The sequence below is a fragment of the Bactrocera oleae genome, chromosome 4 (assembly GCF_042242935.1).
Source record: "Bactrocera oleae isolate idBacOlea1 chromosome 4, idBacOlea1, whole genome shotgun sequence".
Lineage (NCBI taxonomy): Eukaryota > Metazoa > Arthropoda > Insecta > Diptera > Tephritidae > Bactrocera > Bactrocera oleae.
In genome coordinates, this window is record NC_091538.1 from 66,987,370 (window position 1) to 67,006,259 (window position 18,890).

The 18,890-nt window shown below is 32.8% G+C and overlaps 1 protein-coding gene across 4 annotated transcripts in view; it reads left to right on the top strand.

Moving 5' to 3' along the window:
• ITP (ion transport peptide) overlaps nt 1–18,890 on the top strand; it is an 81,914-nt gene that overhangs the window by 10,215 nt on the left and 52,809 nt on the right. Inside the window, exons 1-2 of one of the 4 annotated variants that reach the window (XM_070107725.1) lie at nt 1,711–2,634; nt 6,571–7,737. The exons of 1 other annotated variant lie outside the window; for it this stretch is intronic. In XM_070107725.1, coding sequence (XP_069963826.1) covers nt 7,657–7,737 — 81 coding nt within the window. In that variant the 5' untranslated portion in view covers nt 1,711–2,634; nt 6,571–7,656. Of the gene's footprint in view, nt 1–1,710; nt 2,635–6,570; nt 7,738–18,890 lie in introns of those variants that run through there. 2 more of the 4 variants (XR_004977942.2, XM_014247372.3) reach the window with 2 other exon arrangements.

Sequence of the window (18,890 nt, forward strand, 5' to 3'; positions counted from 1 at the left end):
CTTTGACTCAATCGTCATGTGCCGCAATGTAATCGCATTCGTATAATAATGACAACAAAGAAATCATTATGTCGTGCTGCGCTTGCATGTCTAAATTATACCGCTGTTCGCAGCGCACCGCCCCTCAGCGGGAGCTCATCCCCCTTTTATAATCTACAGTGGTGACATTAGCGCTTCATCGCTGATATTTTGTTCGCTTTTTCTTTGCTTCTTTTTTTTTCTTTCACATTCACATAATGACATTTTATTGTTGTTGCTGATGCGTTGCTCATTGTTGTCACATGTTGCTGGTATTTCTTTGCTATTATTATTGTTACTCTTTTTATTATTTTTGCCCCTTTTTCAATACCGATCCCGCTTTAGTTACAGTATGTCAACAACATATAATATTTTAAATTCGTTATATATGGTTATAATACGCGTACTCTCGAAATTTGTAATAGAAAACTGTTTTGAATATATTCAGGAGAGGCTCACGTTGAAACATAGGTGCGTTTATGTATGCGTAGGTGCTCACACGCACGCTCGCGCAAACATTTCGTGATGGTCTGCTGCCAGCAAATGTCGACGCTACTGTCTGCTCCCCTCTGGCTTCCACTTCTACATGCAAAATACAGCGCAGGGGGTTTGTAAATACAGTGAATCAAAGGTGATAGTCACATGCATTTTGAATACATTTTAATACTATTTTGAGGTATCAAAAGTTAAGTTAAGAGCTTAACTCTAAATTTATTTCGGTCGATCCAGCCGAGAGCCTCTGTTAGTTGTCTAATGCTAAGAAGTCGATTTTCGAAAACAATTTGTTTAATTTTTTCGATGTCTCTATAGTTAACAGCTCTATCATATCATCTACGCTTTCGCACTCTAGTAACTGCGTTCTCATAATATATACTCTTTAAGAAGCATACCTAGTGGGACAAAAAAAAAAACTACTGACTCAAGTATTTAAGAATTTTTAGGGTATATTTAGAAGTAAATGTTTTGAAGACAAAAATTAAACATGCGGTTTTTGAGTGATTCCCGCCTTCTCCGCTAATGAAACAAGAAAATCCTGTACTAGCATATATTGTCCGTACGAAAAAATATGACTAAACGGTAGAGTTTAAAAATAATGGAATTTCAACCATAATTTTGCTCGTTTTCGGCCTGCAAAGTAAATTTGAAAAATGCAGTTTAAAGATAAGCTCATGGATAGAACTGAGCGGCTACATTTTAGAAGGCTGAAATAGATGAAAATAATAGATTTTTCTAATATCAGACTAAAAGTATATGCACCATAAAAATCCATTTGTAGCATTTCGTATATTTTTTTTGCCGAAATATTATAGTTAGACCTGTCTAGTACATAGATCAGGCGGTACCTGAAAGCAATTTTGAAAAACTCAAGTTCCTTCTGTTTCTCCTATAACTTTATATTTTTCGAATTCTCAAATGTTTTGTGTTTCAGAAACCACAGTGCCTCTGTCAGTTCAGTTACTCATTCACTTGCTCACTCGCGTTTGTCGTGGACTCGTATGTGACATGAGGACAGTGTTTTTGCATTTTCAACGGATTTGTTTTTGTTTTGCTTTGAATACGTCGGATTTGGTCGTTTTTCATTGTGTTTTTTTTTTATTATTTTTTTCGTTGCCTCATATTCCGGCATTGCCCATTGCCCGTTGGTGGTTTGCATATTTTGTTGTCTCAGCCGTCGCCTGTCTGCTGTCTGAGTGTCGTCTTCTCTGTCTGCAGCGACTTAGCCTGCAGCCAGTCAACCAGCTAGCTAGTTAGTCACTTGGTCTAACTTTCAGTGTTCTTTAGTCTGAGGCCTCTATGCGTTCATAACGTGTCGTTTGTTTTCCAACAAAATCGAGCGAAATAAAATTTTTTTCAACTTCAAATAAATACTATTTTCAAAAAGTATACATAAAACGAGGTGTGCGTATTCGAAAAAAATATTTTTTAATTCGTGAAATTCTCCCACAAAGTTCCGAATATATGTGGCACTAATTAAATCAATAAAAGTTGATGCCTAGTGAAGTTTGAAATAAAAGAAAATTAAATGTAATAAGCTTAAAAGTGGAAAATTAAATGAAATAAATTTGTTTGAGCTCTTTCGCAATGCGTCGTATGTTGCTTGCGTGCAACAAAGCTGAAAGCGACGCGCCTTGAGTGTGTGCAACGGAAGTGGGAAAGTGCGAGCGTACGCAACCGAATATACAAGCCATACACACATACATACATATAATATGTAAATGCATATATCCGTTTCATAAAAAAAAAAAAAAAATTAATGAAAAAAGATAAAGTAAAACTAAAAGTTCCTCATGTTTGTTGTCAATCTTCTGTGCCGCAAAGTGTAGCGAAAATCATTTTCTTCGAAAATTTATTGCAATCCATGAGCCAATAGTCAGTCGTTGGATATAATCGACGCACTTGCACAATTTTGAGCGACATTGGAATTTCGTAAAGCAAGACATCAAATAAAAATACAAAAATTACGAATAAAAATAAATTAAATAAAACGTAAATGTCTGGGAACATCGGCGTCGCGCTAAAAGAATTTATTTAATTGCTTATTTTTATAAGCTATAAAGTTGTGCGGATTAAAAATAGTCGCCGTAAAATGAAAATGGCTAAGAAGCAAAAGGGAAGGTAAAGTAGCGCGTACGAGCCTCTTGTGAATGATGCGTGGAAATTTTTGGAAAATTAATTGCGACGTTGAAACGTGAAACGCTTGCTTCTACGATTGCAACATAATTTAGAATGCTAGAAAAATGTCATTAGTTGCTTAAGTAAAATTTAAAAAAATGAAAAATTATATTTCCTTATATTTTGAAACTCTGTTTTTTAACCTTTTCCTTTTATTAGCATTAACTGACATTTATAATCATTTCGACATCCGAGAAATTCAAAGCTTTGGAGCTGAAAATGTCGATCGCAGTCTATTAATAAATTAATAAATATAATATACTTCCAATCAGAATAACTCAGCTGTTTATGTACATAAATCTGCCCAAGCTTACAATAAATTCGAATCGGGGTTGCTTTTTTTAGTTGACTTTTATGTCTGATCACTTAACTTCAAATAAGACTTTCATCAGAAACCTTAACGTTTTTAACTCAAGTTCTGTTTAGAGCGACAATCGTGTTTCTTTTGAAAGCAGTATCTGGCATTAAGCTCTCCCAGATTACCTCAGCAGGTGCATTACCTATTATACCAGAGAAAATTATTCTAAGTATACACGGAGGTTCGTTTGAGTTTTCATTTACCTTCGGTCGTTTAGCAATTGCTTAGACCGACAGATTCTGCTTTTGTTAAGAAAGATTTGTGGAGTGATAGTTTTGTTTATTTATTAACATATAGGTATTTGTTGTGGACACAAACGTGAACTTTAAGATTTACCTACCCTAGGATTATTTTACTTCTCAAATTTTGCTTCGCCAGTTAGCCATAAAGGTTGCAACATAAGAGCAGCTCTCTTGTAAGTGGTAGAGTTTACTAGACATCATATCGACACTATATGAAGCATATATGCAGCGGTCAGATCAATGACCATATTATTGTAGCAGCAGTTGCTTTCGATATAAATAAAATAAAAATAAATTCCTAAATTAAGTGTTATCTGCTTACATAAATACAAGTAGCTAATATAACGAAATTCACTAAAGTTTCCAAGTGTCGACCAGGAGTTTTTGCAATTCCTGTGATTATTGCTTGTTAAGCCATATTAAATAAATATCCACATAAAAAGTAGTAGTTGGAGAGAAATGGCTAAAGACCTAAACGTAAAAAAAATATCACAAATGTGTGTGAACTCGTGAAAATAATCATCATTAAAATCAAAGTAAAATGGCTCGAGTATAAATATGCACACGGACAGTATAAGGCAAAAGTATACGTACAAATGTAATAATCTTGGCTGGAATAACCTTCAGTGCCTTCAATGAATTTTGGATTTTTTGGTTTCGGCTAATTTTTTTGGGGGTTGAAGTCATTCTTATCACCATACGCTAGATGAATGTATGCTTCTCAGCTACATTGTCAAAAACATACAGATTTTGGCACGAGTCAAGTAAGTTTTCGATGACTTCATCATTTTTACTGAATGCTTTGGGCTCAAATAGATACCCTAAATCACTTTTTCATTATTTTCAACGATTCCGTAGCCGTGATTCCATTCGAAAGTTTAAATTTCAAGCAAACTCGAAGTTAAATTTTTTTTCAAAGTAAAAATCGTAAACACACACTAACGAACTGGTATGAAGATCAAACTTCACACGTACCTTAAAATGAGAGTTGTACTAATTTAAAAAAAAACTTTTTTTTTATTGATTCTGTTTGTTTTAATAGACCAGTCCGTGTCAAATCAGATGATATATATATGAGCACTAATATGGAATTTCAAATTTTATGGCGACCCTAGATGGGAGCAGAGAAAATATTCTGAAATAATTTTCAGCACACTTTAGTTCATTTCTTACTTTTTTACTCTAATGTATGAGTCAATGGCATTCATACTTGTAACTCTCTACAGGTTAAGGAATTAGCTAATGTAAAACGTACAACTTTTAGTAAGACCGTCTTTACAAAGTCACCTCTGAGTAAATTTATTATCGTTAAAAGTTAAAAAATGTTTATATACTAAAACAAAATTGACAAAATTTTTCATTAACCGTCTTTTGTGAAACACTGTAATCACTACATACTTGTACATATATACTTTAACATCAACTGACATTTGACAGTTGATCGAGCGAAGTTACGCTCTTTCATATTCGGTGCCAACGTCGAACAAGTACACACAAAGTATTTAATAAATATCTACAAATTATGTACTTATTTATCTATACATATGTATGTATGCTTCTGAACTAAACTAAACAGCTTCGGGGGCAAGTAGCCTGGCACTGAATGTCACTGCTCTAGCAGCTCCTGCTCAACTATGTATGTACATATATACAAACAAACACACATTCTCACGCATACGTTCGCACATTAATGGGCATAAAACAAAAAGCTCACTAAATAAAATGCCATGAACTATGCGTAATGCAAACAAATCAACAAATATAACGATGAATATGCATAAAGACTGGACAATATCACAGTAGCGTTGTCTATATACATATGTACATATATGTATATGTGTGTGTGTGTACTTATCGTAAGTGTATGGTAGATCGGTGATATTAAAGTCGTTCGAGTCAGCAAATTTTTGAATTTGTACATACATACACACACATTTGTGCTGCAATTGTGGCAAATGAAGGCAAATGACAAAAATACGGAAAAATTAAAGCAAATAATGATCAAAAGAAAATAAGCAATAATAACGAGACAAACAAATTTGTGAGAAAGCACAAACAGACAAACAAACAAATTTGCATGCTAAATAAAGTCTTGGTGGCAAAAGTGAAATAATTTATTTTGTCACACATGCGCACATGTATACGCGCATAGCGGTAAATGATATAAAATCAGAATCTCGTGATAATATTTAATGTGTAATTGCCTGTTTGTGATTGTCAGCACTCGTGTGGCAATTGTTCGCTTTTGCGGCGCTTCTGTTCGTTTTAGTTATAGAATAATATGATTAATATGGAGATTTGGAGTGCTTTTTGTTGTTGCGACCGTACGCAACCGCTCGCCGGTCAATCGGTTCCCACACTCGGCTGCTAATATCAAGTTTAGTCAGCTATTTATTTATTTAATAGATTTTTCGGGCTATCTCGTGCTCCTTAACCATTAACGCTTACCACCCAATAAATTCAGCGCAGCAAACTGTATTATTAGAAGTGTTATACATAGCAGTGTTAAACGAAAGTTGCTAAATAAAATTTCTCACGCATCATTCGGTTGACTGGTCTAGATTTCACGCATACCAACGCTTATAAGGAATTTATAAATTTATATAGACACACATATCGGCTCAAAATAATAGTTACAGCGAGAAATGTTAATACCGTTGATGTATTTTAGGTTATGTTATGCACATATTGGCGCTATAAAAAATAATTATGTATGCTATAATACTAATAGCATAGAAGGGTGTAAAAATTTCATTGCCTTTTTACGGTGATTGTAGCGCTGTCTTGGACAATTATTAGTGCCGAATTTCGCGACGTTATCTTATCAAATAGAAAAGTTTTCCATACAAGAACTTGCTTTTGATTAGTCAGTTTGTATGGCAGCTGTATGCTTTAGTGGTCCGATATCGGCGATTCCGACAAATGAACAGTTGCAAAGGATGAAAATGACATATGCAAAAATTTCAATTCGATATCTCAAACACTGAGAGACTAGTTCGCGTATATACAGCTGAACCGACAGACGGACATGGTTAGATTGACTCAGCTCATCACGCTGATCATTTAAATATATACTTGATGGCGTTTCCGTCGTTTTCTTCTGGGTGTTACAAACTTCGTGGCAAACAAAGAAAAAACCACTATTTCGCAAGTTCGTTTTATTAATTATAATAATATACAACATTTACTGTGTAACTATCATTTTGAGCCGTTGTGTCATTTATACACCAAATATTTGAGGTAGTATACTATATAAAAGTGTACATATGTAATTCGTAGAGCCAACGCATTCACATATTGACTGCAATTGTTGCTAGTCACCCGCATACAATACAACAACAAACGCAATTTTTCATTTACAAATGTGGAAGTGCCCGTTTTGTGAGCTTGAAAGTGCACATGTGAAGCAGACAACGAACATAGTTTGCAACAAACAAACACACATTTGAATGCTCGCTCTGATACACCAACAAAAACGAGTCGGGAAACGCGCGATGTTCAAGACTTTGATTTACGCAATTTTCGTTCGCAAGAAAAGTACTTCCGCTGCTGACGACAACAACATACAAATCAACACCAACACCACCAACAGCAACAACAACTACAATATCAGCGGCATCGCTAATATTAGCTTTGGCATTCTTATAGGCGTTGCCATTGCAATTTTAAACGCCAACATTCGTTCCACGCCCGCACTCACAATTGCCACTTAAGTGCAATACGAGAAGTTACAAGAAATACTCGTCGAAGTTCAGCACCCCAAGGAAGTTGCATACGACTTGATTTCGTTGTGACGCTTTTGCATAAAAAAATCAACTTGATGTATCAGCTGTGCCGATTGTATCAACGCACACATAAAGATTTAACAAAAATTCATACAAAATGGCGATTAATAACACCACCCGATCGACGACGACAAGAGAAGCGCTACGATAAACGTTACGAAGTGAGTGTCACCGTGTGATTTGAGAAATTGTCGACGAAAAATAAATTTTAAATTTATATACTAATATTAAAGCAGTTATGTATATGCGAAAGTAGTGTGTAAAAGCAATCGAAAAAAGAAAGAAAAAAATAAAAATACATATATGGTATATTAGTAGTGCTGGTGCAATTCCAAATAGTAGTATAGTGTTGCAAAATACTCCTACCACTCTAATAGCAGTGTTGTTGGGTGAAAAGGTGTGTCGAATTATCCCAAATATAATTGGTTAAAAAATTATTAAATTATTAAATTAAAAAAGTGTAGCAAGTTTTCGTTGTCAACTTTCTATTAGTGTTAGCGTATAATACAGCAATTAGTGAAATCAGCATATAAAATCCTCTAAAATTTCACCTACAACAAAAACCAATAAAATTTTCCACATGTGGCATCCACTTGCACGAGATCTGGCTTCACTCCTACAAGAAGCAGTGCAATACACACGCAACTTGGTGGTGTCTAAGGTAAGAAACAATGGGAGTCTTTAATTATTTGAATATAATTATGTTTTTTTCCAAATATAGTATATTTAAGTTTCGCCAACTTCTTAAAATAAGAATTAAACATTTTAGAAAACTCGAAAAAATTAATTAATTATCACATAAATTACAAATTTTGAAAGCAAAAAAAAAAAAAATTATAGTGAAATGAAACCTATTAGGAAAAAAAAATAAATGGGGTCGCGAAAAGTTTAAGTAGTCTAATGTTTGAATTTTGAATGCTTACAAACGGTTTATCTTAATTTATGGCAACACTACGAGTCCTATGGAAAAATGTTGAATGACAAAGGTATAGATAATAAAAATGTCTTTAACTTTTTTTAAACATTTATTTCACATAATCTCAAAATATATGTGAAAAATTTAAATAACACAGTTTTTGGTTTTTAATTTTTATTTGCAAAAAAAAAATCTTTTTTTTACGAAGTTTGATATAAACTAACCTTTTTATTATTATTATATCTTAAATACACTTTAGTATTTCTGCTTTAAAATACTTATTTTTTACCTTATTTTGACTTAATAAAAAGACACTACTTTTCAATCGACGAATCAATGCCACGATCACAACAAATTTCTTAGAACAAAAAAAAGTAAAAGTTAAAAATAAATGTTGTCTAATTTTTGACCTTTAATTTCAAGTAATTTTTTCACAATACGTTGAGAAGTTTTAGTATGTTATTTTTAATTCTATTTTGAACATATTCACTAACTTTCACTTTCTTGTAATTTACGAGACTAATTTTCTCGTAAGTAACTTTGCTATTATTTTCTCTCTAATTTGATCGGACTAAATGTTTTGGTTCCTTCTTAAATATTGATTAATATCAAATTTCGCAAACTCAATATTTCCATTTTTCAAAGTTAAGCTGTTACTTATGAAACTTTTCACTAACAAATATATAAAATTTTTTAAATTTGACAGCTTAAGCTTTAAGCAAAACTGAATCAGTTATTATTTCAATTGTCTCCTCTGACTATTTGTACGTAAAATAAAATTCAATGTAAAATAAACATCAAGAAATTCGTTTCTATTCAACTATTCAGAAGGATCATAATTATGAATTAGTTCTATTCATTCAAAATATAATTATATTGTAATACTCAAACTACTTTGTTTAGCTTTTTGGCTACATTAAGTCTGAAAATTTGATAGGCATAGCGAAGCAGAAAATAGAAAAGAAAATGAAGATGTGCGTTACACCTTGCACTTCTTTAGGATTTAATTGAGCTATATTCTCAGCTTAATACAAACAGACATTGCTTGAGGCATAAAAATGCTTGCAACCTTGCAACTCTTGAATGTGATAAACTATGTACAACTAAAATGAACTGCTAGGCCTCCAAAGAGTTAGGGTTTTGCAGTCAATGAACTACACTTTTTCAAGAGCATAAATTGGGTTAGTAAAAAAGGTCACCAACATTGTTTATTTGATTCAAATCAAAGTAAAACTTTGGCAAATAATTTACATAACTTATAAGCGCAATGTGAACTTGAGTTGAAAGAACTTGATTCACTCCAACCGAAATTTGCATAAACATGAATTGTTTATGCCTAAGATACGCATGTACTTTAAACTTCTTCTGATAGCAGAAAACTTTAGTGGCGGCCTGACAAATCGCTCACTGCAGTACATTTGTGGTATTGAAGAAGGTCTAATCGTAGTTAACTTTTTATTAATGTTCATTTGTGTTTGCCCGACGTGATAACAATTGAAACTCGCATTTGTTTGGAAGACATATTAGTATCTTAATTACATAGATAAACTTGTATATATATAAAGGTTTTTATGCCAATTTCTAGATATTGAGCTGAATTAATACAAGTATTTACTTTCAAATTTAGTACTTGGTTGCGATTTGAGATGGACACTCCCATTTATGGTATACATATATTGTCATAATCTATTTGATAATAACCTAATTTGTATATTTTCTTTCAAGATATTACTGAGTCAATATTATGTATTTGGATATTTTTGCGATTATTTGCTAAAATTGTAGGCAAAGATTATTTTGGTATGAAGTATTAGTCGAATTATGATATTTTTGGATTTAATTTACCATGTCTATGTTTACCTTTTTACAGATTCAAAAACGTATTCAAGGCTACTCGGTCGTTATTGTAATTAGTCGGTATAATTATCGATAACAGACGATCGATAGGTTTAAACTTTGAAGATTGGCGATCACGTTTATTAAAAAAACAGATTGATTAGTTTTTCTTTTCGTATGTCTAACAAAAAATACTTTTAATTCACTTGTATGTCCGCAATTGAAGTATACTGCGGTGTCAAAAAAATCTGTTACAAGGTTCTGGTAATTTTCTATTTATTTTTAGGGCTATGTGTAAAAATAGCATCGCATATGAAACTTAAAAAGGAAATTATTTAATTTAATGAGGGTAATTGTGTTGAGAGCGCACACTTCCGCAGCGTCCCTTATTTCCGCAATCACATAGATTTAAAAAATCTAGCGCACTTACTTAACAGACATACATATGTATACGCAAACATAAGCATATGCTCATATTGCGCATCAAGAATTTGAGGAAGTGAAGTATTGTTTCCAACTATATACATATATATGAATATGAATGTATATGATATATTACTGCTTATAAGATAAGCAACTCGTACAATATATTAAATATAAAAGTGCATATCATCGGAATCAGAAAATGTGTTATTCTCCATAGTTTCTCAATCTTAAGTAGTACATAATTGTCTGAAGAAAAGTATTTGTTGATAGCCTAATGTGGGCTAGCATATCAGTTATTATTATTATTATTATTTACTTAGGTTATGTTATACCCTGAAAAAAGTTTTTAATACCCAGAGGGAAACATCGTAGACCCTATAAAGTTTATATATATTTACATAATTAGCGTGACGTGCTGAGAAGACTTAGCCACAACCACCTGTCTGTCCGCCCGTATGTATAAACGCGAACTGGTTTATTAGCTTATGAGATATTGACCATGATATAGTAACCTCGAATATCTGCGTTATAGCATTCAAATAAAGTACTTTTATAGAAAACTTTTTTATTTGACAAGATATTATATCTTCATCACACTTGAACATCATAAAAGTGCTATACCCGCTATCTTCATTGCTACCAAGTTTTGTTTGCATATTTTAGTACAATAATTTATAGAAAACATATATAAAAGATTATTACAACGTTTTTTAAAGCGAACAAAAGAACTTCTTCACTGGGAAAGAATCGTAACACTATTGCGTCAGAGCACATGCTAGCGCAGGATTGCATCACAAGTGCTGTCCGTTTGTTTGAGCATCTGGTATAGTTTGTTCGATTCGCTACTCTCCAAAGCTTGGCGTATCGAAGACAGCTATATTAAAATTCCAAATAAAAAAAATTTGTTTATTTTGGTTTAGTACTAGTTGCAGTTGTTGATACATTTGTAGGCTTTATAGCCTATTTTTTTTAAATATAAAATGATGAATTTCGAAGCGCAAAAAAAAAAAAACACTAGAACTCACACTCTACGCTTTCATAAATTTAATCCCAGGGGATTTACTGTATGTCGGAACTACAATACTTTATGACTTATAATTACTTAAGTACATGCTATTGAAAGTTAACTCGTGTTCATTGTATTTCTGAGTGATAGTAGGTTATATTATAGTACAGTAGGAGTAATTAGACAGAAAATCACATTTAACAATAAATTTAAAGACTATTGTATGAATTAAAAACTAATCTATTATTGGGAAAAGTATTAAATTTTTCAAAACCAATTAAGTCATAAAAAAAAACAGTTACATTTAGTTGCTCACCAGAAATTTGCTTACGTGGATGCCTTGTAGGATAAGCACTGTTTATGTAACTAGTTAGATTCTAGTGAAATTCGAATGAAAAGAACTTAAAGTTAAGAGCATAATTCTGGAGACAGTGCTTCTTCTTACGAAAATATATTTTAGTCCATAATGTCAAATAAAACCCACTTTTATTGACGGGAATATTTTGAAAATGTGATTTTGATTTGTGAATCATAAAAACAAAGCAAAACAGCTGATTTTGACATTATGAATGACAAATTGTATTATTTGGGCTATCAACAAAACCTTATATAATTGAACCATGGTTAAAAGCTGAACAAAAATGCTAGATTACCCAATACTGTCTAAATTCAATGTATGCTTGAGGTTTTTTATGACCACATAGTTTTAACATAGTGGAACTTAACATAACTTCATTTGATAATAATAAAACAATATGAATTGATATTAATAAAGGAAGTAGAAGTAGTTTGAATTATCAATTTCATATCAAGTAATGATATGTAAAAGCGTCTTTCTTTTTAAGGATATTTAACTTCAAATTTAGATGGTTGTACAAATTAACTCCAACACCACTACCATTGATGGATTGGTTTAATTAGAAGGTTTCGCTATAATAAACTATTCTGTATTATGATAATTTTAGATAATTGAGTTATGAAGTGTTATTGCCAATTATTGTTTTTATTACTAGCAACTGTTTATATCTCTTTTATTGTCATTAATGCTTAGGGTATTCACGAAAACAAATAAAAAAGAGAAGAATAAAAAACGTTAACTTCAGCTAACGAAATCTACCCATTACTATCCCCATCACAGGTGCATTTCGTATAGGGTATAACAAATCTTAATATTTTGATTGATCGGTTTGTATGACAGCTATATCGTATAGCAGTCCGATAGGAGCGATTAGAACAAATAAGCAGCTTCTCGCGGAGAAAAGGATGTATGCAAAATTTCAGAACTCAGCTTGTCACGCTGATCTTATATTTACATATGCATATACTTTAAATATCTCCGACATTTTCTTTGTATGTTAAAAACTTTGTGGCAAACTACATGCACCCTGTACAGGGTATAAACATGATTACATAATAACTAAAGAGATATTCAGGTCATACTACATGGCGTATACGCAACTTGCCAATCATGACGGCAGAGGTGGCCAACAGCAAGCAAAGAAACTCATTTATTTCCATTTAAAGTACTTTAGATAAACATACATACACATTTGAACGTAGATACTTACCATAAAAGTATCACAATTTTTCCAATATTTAGCCGAACAGTTGAGTTCACTCTTCATTCATTCACCTGCAATATACCCAGCTATTAATTTCTACACATACATATATTTCTGTGTATACATATGTTGTATATGTAATCATTTACACATTTTATCTCAAAGTCGCTGTTTAATAACCGTCAAGTACGGATATGAGTATGTCGTTGAGATATGTGCGCTATTTGCATTTACAGTTTCGCGTTAGTTGTTATTAGTATTTTTGTTGTTGTCGCCGTTCCGCCACAAAAACTGTAATTAACATTGCGCGCTTAGCAATTGTTGCTAAAATTAGAAATATAAATGTAAGGTAGCTCTATATGCGAGGGGAACCATATGTAAAACTTAAAATTACCGTTATATGGTAGTTAGGGGTGGTGGTGAATAGGTATTTATACATTTTTAATATCTTAAATAAGTGTGTATGAAAATTTTAGTAAGAATTCTCGAAGGTCAAACTGCTAGACGAACCAAATATAAAATAAATAGACAGATATGTCCATCCCGTTGTACGCAAGTTGCGCTGGGATTTGTTGGAAATATAAGAATGTAAATTTTAATATCGAGCAAGAGCATAAACAAAAACAAGTTACGGACGGCAGAACTGATTTATGGTATGTCAACTGCTCTGTCACAGAAAAAGAGAGCAAGAAGCAGAGCGCCGTTAGTTAGCAGATACACGGCAATCAACTTGCGGTCATACAGACATTTTAATTTATATATTTACATACTCGTACGTACACATATCTGTATGCATTGCTATTATTAAACACGTTAGTTTTACTTTCCAGCGCTTTCATGAAGATGACTTTCAATTTATTTCTGTTGTGTTTCTTACAAAAAATCTTTGCTAAAATGACTGCAATTACGGCGAGAGGTAAAGATAAGCATTTAATTGTTCAGATTATTTCAGGTTCAAGCCGGCTTTCAAAATCTGTGTGCTTTATAAGCTAAGGAAACATTGAGTAATGTGTGATTAAATAATCGCTTTTTGTCGGCTCTGAACACGAAATAACAACTATTGTTACTATTTATACTTTATATGATTTTTACATATGTATATATAAGCAGGTACATATATACAGAAAGACACTTATATACTAAATTATTCTCGAAATGTTTGCACTCAAACGGCATATAAAAACGGTATTTTAATTGCACGGCACTTGAATGTTTGAAACCAAAAGAGAGTCCAAGCGTTACAATACCTAAAATTGACAAAAGTCTAGAGGTCTCCAATGCAACCATGTGGAATGTATTTACTTAACAAATATTATTAAATAACTTAAGAGTTTACTTTCTGTTGGCGACTGATGTATAATTAACCTGTTATACAAATAGTGAGTATTGGATAGGGTGGCTACCCACAGAGAGAAACTTCAAGATATGAATTACAGTCACTTTTATATTTTTGTAGGGAAAGAGCAGCAGAAGCCTAGCGATTAATTCTGTAGTACATTCTCCGAGTTCTCAACCGAGTTTCGAAAACAGAAAAAGTCATAGAGAGCCAAAACTGGCGAATATGATTACTCAGCGATACCTTTTGTTTCGTGTTTAGCCAAAAAGTCAGTGTTGACCATTATGGAATGGGCCGACGCAATATCGTAGTGAAGAATCCATGAATTGGCTGCCCACAAATCTGGTCGTTTATAACAAATTGCTTCATGTCAATGCCTCAAAATGGTCAAGCAGTATTCTCTATTGACTTGTTGACCATTTGAAACGAACTCATGTTGAACGGTGATGAAAGAAATTGATGAGCATCAACTTAGTTTTTGACGTGGTTTTTCAGTTTCGGCTCATTTTTCAAGCGTTATTGGCTGGATTGTTGGACAGTTTTGACATCATATTCGTCACCTGTAATAATGCTTTTGATTAATGCAAGGGTCAAGTCTAACATTGGCACGCTTCATACCGAAACATAAACCAAAATGTGTTGAGTCAAGTCTGTCAATACGACCATTTTGAAGTACTCTTTCTTTAAATTTTTGTCATTAACATACATGTATCGACCATTTGCACGAGACAAGTTGACTTCACGACCTTTATTGAATGCATTGTGTCACTCAAATGCGACATAAGGTAGACTCCCCAAAACACGATTACATAGCCGAGACTTAGTTGGGGTTTTGCTCGCGCAGATCAAATGTACCGGCCCTAATCTATTTTGATCAGATTATAGATCGGACAAAATCCGTTTCTTTTCACAGTCCATACGAAAAGTAAGCTTGGAAAGAATTTGCCCTTGCATTGTTCGCAAATAAAATCTGAGTGCAATTTCCGCCAGTACTTCACCCATACCGAATTAATTTGTGACTTACTTCAAATTGGTTAGTCAACGAAATTCAGAGAACTTATCTATATCAGTGATCTAAATAAGGTCAATGCCATAATAAATCAACTGATGAGAATATGTATTATCATTATTTAATGAGAAATCTGAGATAAGAAAAATCTAAGAAATTAACAACAACACTGATTAATTTGCATTTTTTGCGTAATTTTTTATTTATGTCGGTTTGAATAGATATGTACACATATTTGTATTAAAATACATATATTTATACAATAAATGCTGCCTTGATCGATATAAAATCCCACAAATGATGTACAAGTAAATATGTTTGTTTGTATAAAATTACGGTTGATTGTAACAAATATGGAATTGATTACTTAATGCAGGGTTTCTCAAACTGTTAGCGACCTGTCTAGGATTAATTTCATATAAAAAACACTGTATTCCATACATTTCGCTTGCTTTATTCTTAATATTCTTAATAATATATATTAGCCCTAGTATAAAATTATAGAGTAAAAATAAGAAAATAAATATTTCTTTTAAATATTGTAATCTCCAAAAATCTTTTTCAGTAATTTTTTGTGAACGGCTGACTTACAGAGCTAGTAACCAAGTAGACGCGATCTAGCCATTGCATTTGACGTAACAATCCGTATAAAATATGACTGAGTCGCTGTGACCCGGTTCTGCCCATTTCGGTACTGTAAAATTCAGTTGATTCTCCACTCTATGACTTACCAAAATGGGCTTTCCGACGCAAACGGCCAGCGAGCAGCCATTCTTAGCAGTATTATTTCTAAATGGAAAAGTACATATTATTTTATTTTACAGAGGCAGACCGACTGCCGCTGGGCTTACTTGTTGTATTTCAATTTTTTATTACAACAGCAGCAACAATAAATTAATAATTACATTAGAATAACAAATTGCCAGTGCTACTTGTCGGCTTGTGACTCAATTAATTGTCGCTGGCAATTAACATTAAATTATATTGCATGATCATTTGACGTGCAAATAGCAAGCGAACAGGCGCGCAAACGAACGTGGTAATGAATGAAGGAACGAGTGAATGGATCTGCGCCATCTACGCAACGAATTGTTGTTGTTAAGGAATCGGTATGTTTTTTTAAATGTAAAATAAGAACGCAAGCAAATGCGAGCAATTCTCAATAGATTGTATGTAGATTGCAGTGCGGTAAAGATCATTCGAATGCCTGCAAATATTGCAATTAAATGTTCGGCAATGATTCATTCAAAGCAAATTGCAAAATACTCTAAGCGATTTCATAAGTTATTCTGCGTTTACATCGGCACAACAATTTATTGCAATTATTGCATGATAATGTAAATATTTTTCGTCTATGACACAATAACATTTCTGTCGTAGAAAATTTTCCATGCCTAGAAATGTAACTCAAATTCTTCTGTTGCCCACGGCTAATTTCACTGAATTGCACTGTTCTCGAGTATTCTTATGACAAAGAGAATGCTTTAAGTTTTCGCTGTAAATTACATAAATTGTTTACAGTTTTCCCATGATTTTTATTTTTTTATTCATAACTGTTGTACAATATCGATTTGCAATTTATCATGCATAGACCTTTACCTCTGAGTAGGTGTTTCAACCGAAAAACATTACCTGACTCGAATTCTTTGTATGCAATTAAGGGGGTAGCTAAACTTTTCTATTATGGTACGACAGCTATAATTACTTTTTGGAATTATTGTATTTTTCTAATTGTTATTAAGTTATTGCGGTTTTTTTCTGTAAGCATTTAATTTTATATAACTAAGATTCTTGAGAAGTCCAGTGGCTTTATGAGAAAAATTGATTTACTATAAATTAAATTTTTTTAAATTATACCCAATTATTGTTAAGAACACAATAAGTATATAAGAGTCTGGTGCGATTTCTTGCTATTCAAGACTGACACTTTTTGAATTTTATTGAGGCAACTAACTCACGTAATTATTTTCTTAGCTAACGTCAAGTTTATTTTGATTTCAATTATTTTTATAACAATGTTGTTACATATAATTGAAAATACTATGGTTCTTAATTTTGATTTACGTACATTAATACTGCGTCAAAAACATGAGTTTGTTGACCATTTGATGATTCTGTTACTAAATATAATATTTTCTATAACTCGGCTTAACAACTGATTAGAGATACCTTGTTTTACAACAAATATTTTGGAGCGATTTAATAAATTTTTTGCACGCAAACTTTTTTAAACTCAAATTTTCTTAAACAACCTTATTAGTGTAGTTGTTAATAATCACAAAATCTTAAACTCGAGTTGTGACACGTAAATTTGCGGGTTGTTGTCAAATACATATATTTTACTGAACCTACTATATACTTATATTTGAGAATAACCATCGAATTTAAAGTTGACACGTCAAAAAGTTTTATATATATGCGCGTATTTGTAGAAATGTTCGAACTTACGTGCAATCAGCTCTCAAAACTTTAATTACGTTGTTCACGAAACGCTATTTTCAAAGTCGGTAAGAAAAATTTCTCCGAGACAGCTGGAAGTTTTCACATGACCTTCTTAGATATTTAATAGGTAATGATCGAAGGAATCAAATTTTTGATAATAATTTTTTGAGCCACTCTGAAAGGTACAATTTTTCATAAAAATCGATCTTTTTTAGGGAAGCCGCCATCTTATTAAAAACCAAATTTTGACTTGTGCTTCGATTTTTACCTATAGTCCTAAAAGTAATAATAAATGTTTTCGAATTGAGATAATTCTAAGCAGAAACATGTTCTTCACGGTCAGAGACCTTTTTTTCGGAAGTCCCCCTATAGGTCGACTAGGGCTCAACTTCTGGTTGCAAATGTATACTTAAGTACACACATGTTTCCAGCTATCATGGCACTTTCTAATCGTTTTGCAATCAGTTGCCAAGTTTACAAATGCAAGTGACCAAAACTTATAAACCACTTGAGCATGCTAGACACCCAATACCGCTATTCATTACGTACATAATATCCTGTTTATGTTTATGGACAAATAGCAAACTTCTCAATTGAAAATGTCAACGAAGCGTGCGCTCAATAAATCACTTTTTTCAAATATAAATATTTCTACAAACTCGTGCATATTTGTAACAAATATTTATGCGAGCATGCCGCCGACAACTTTTTGTGTTTTTGTAATGCATACATACATTTGTATGTGTGTTTGAATGTGGGTGCTTCGGAAAATGTCTACGCAACACGGTTCGATTCATACGCGAAGCAAGCGATTATGCAATATAAACAGTGATGTACATGTGCTTACACACACACGCGCGAGTGTAAAGGTGTTGCATAGAGTTAAAGCAATAATTGTCACCCGCCGCCCCTTAAGCTCTACTTGACTGCTTTGTTATTGTTATTATTTGGTCATGTTCAAATTCCAATTTAAATGTTTGTTTTTGTTATTCTATGCAATTAACACCCACAAATACCATCATTCCCAAGGGGTATGCATAATCACTTCCAACAAACACACACTCAACTGCAGCGCGCCGGCAACCGAGTCAACCGATCGATGCAATTCCATGCATGCCGTCGATGCGAGTGTGACCAAGTCTTCGTATTTGCTTCCTTTTACAAGTAAACCTACAAACTACACATACAGACATAACTAAGTGTGTGTGTAAGAAGGCGCTAGTTTTTAACGATCGTTCGGTGAGCATTGATCGCTTGCCATTAGCTCGAATTACAGGTTTA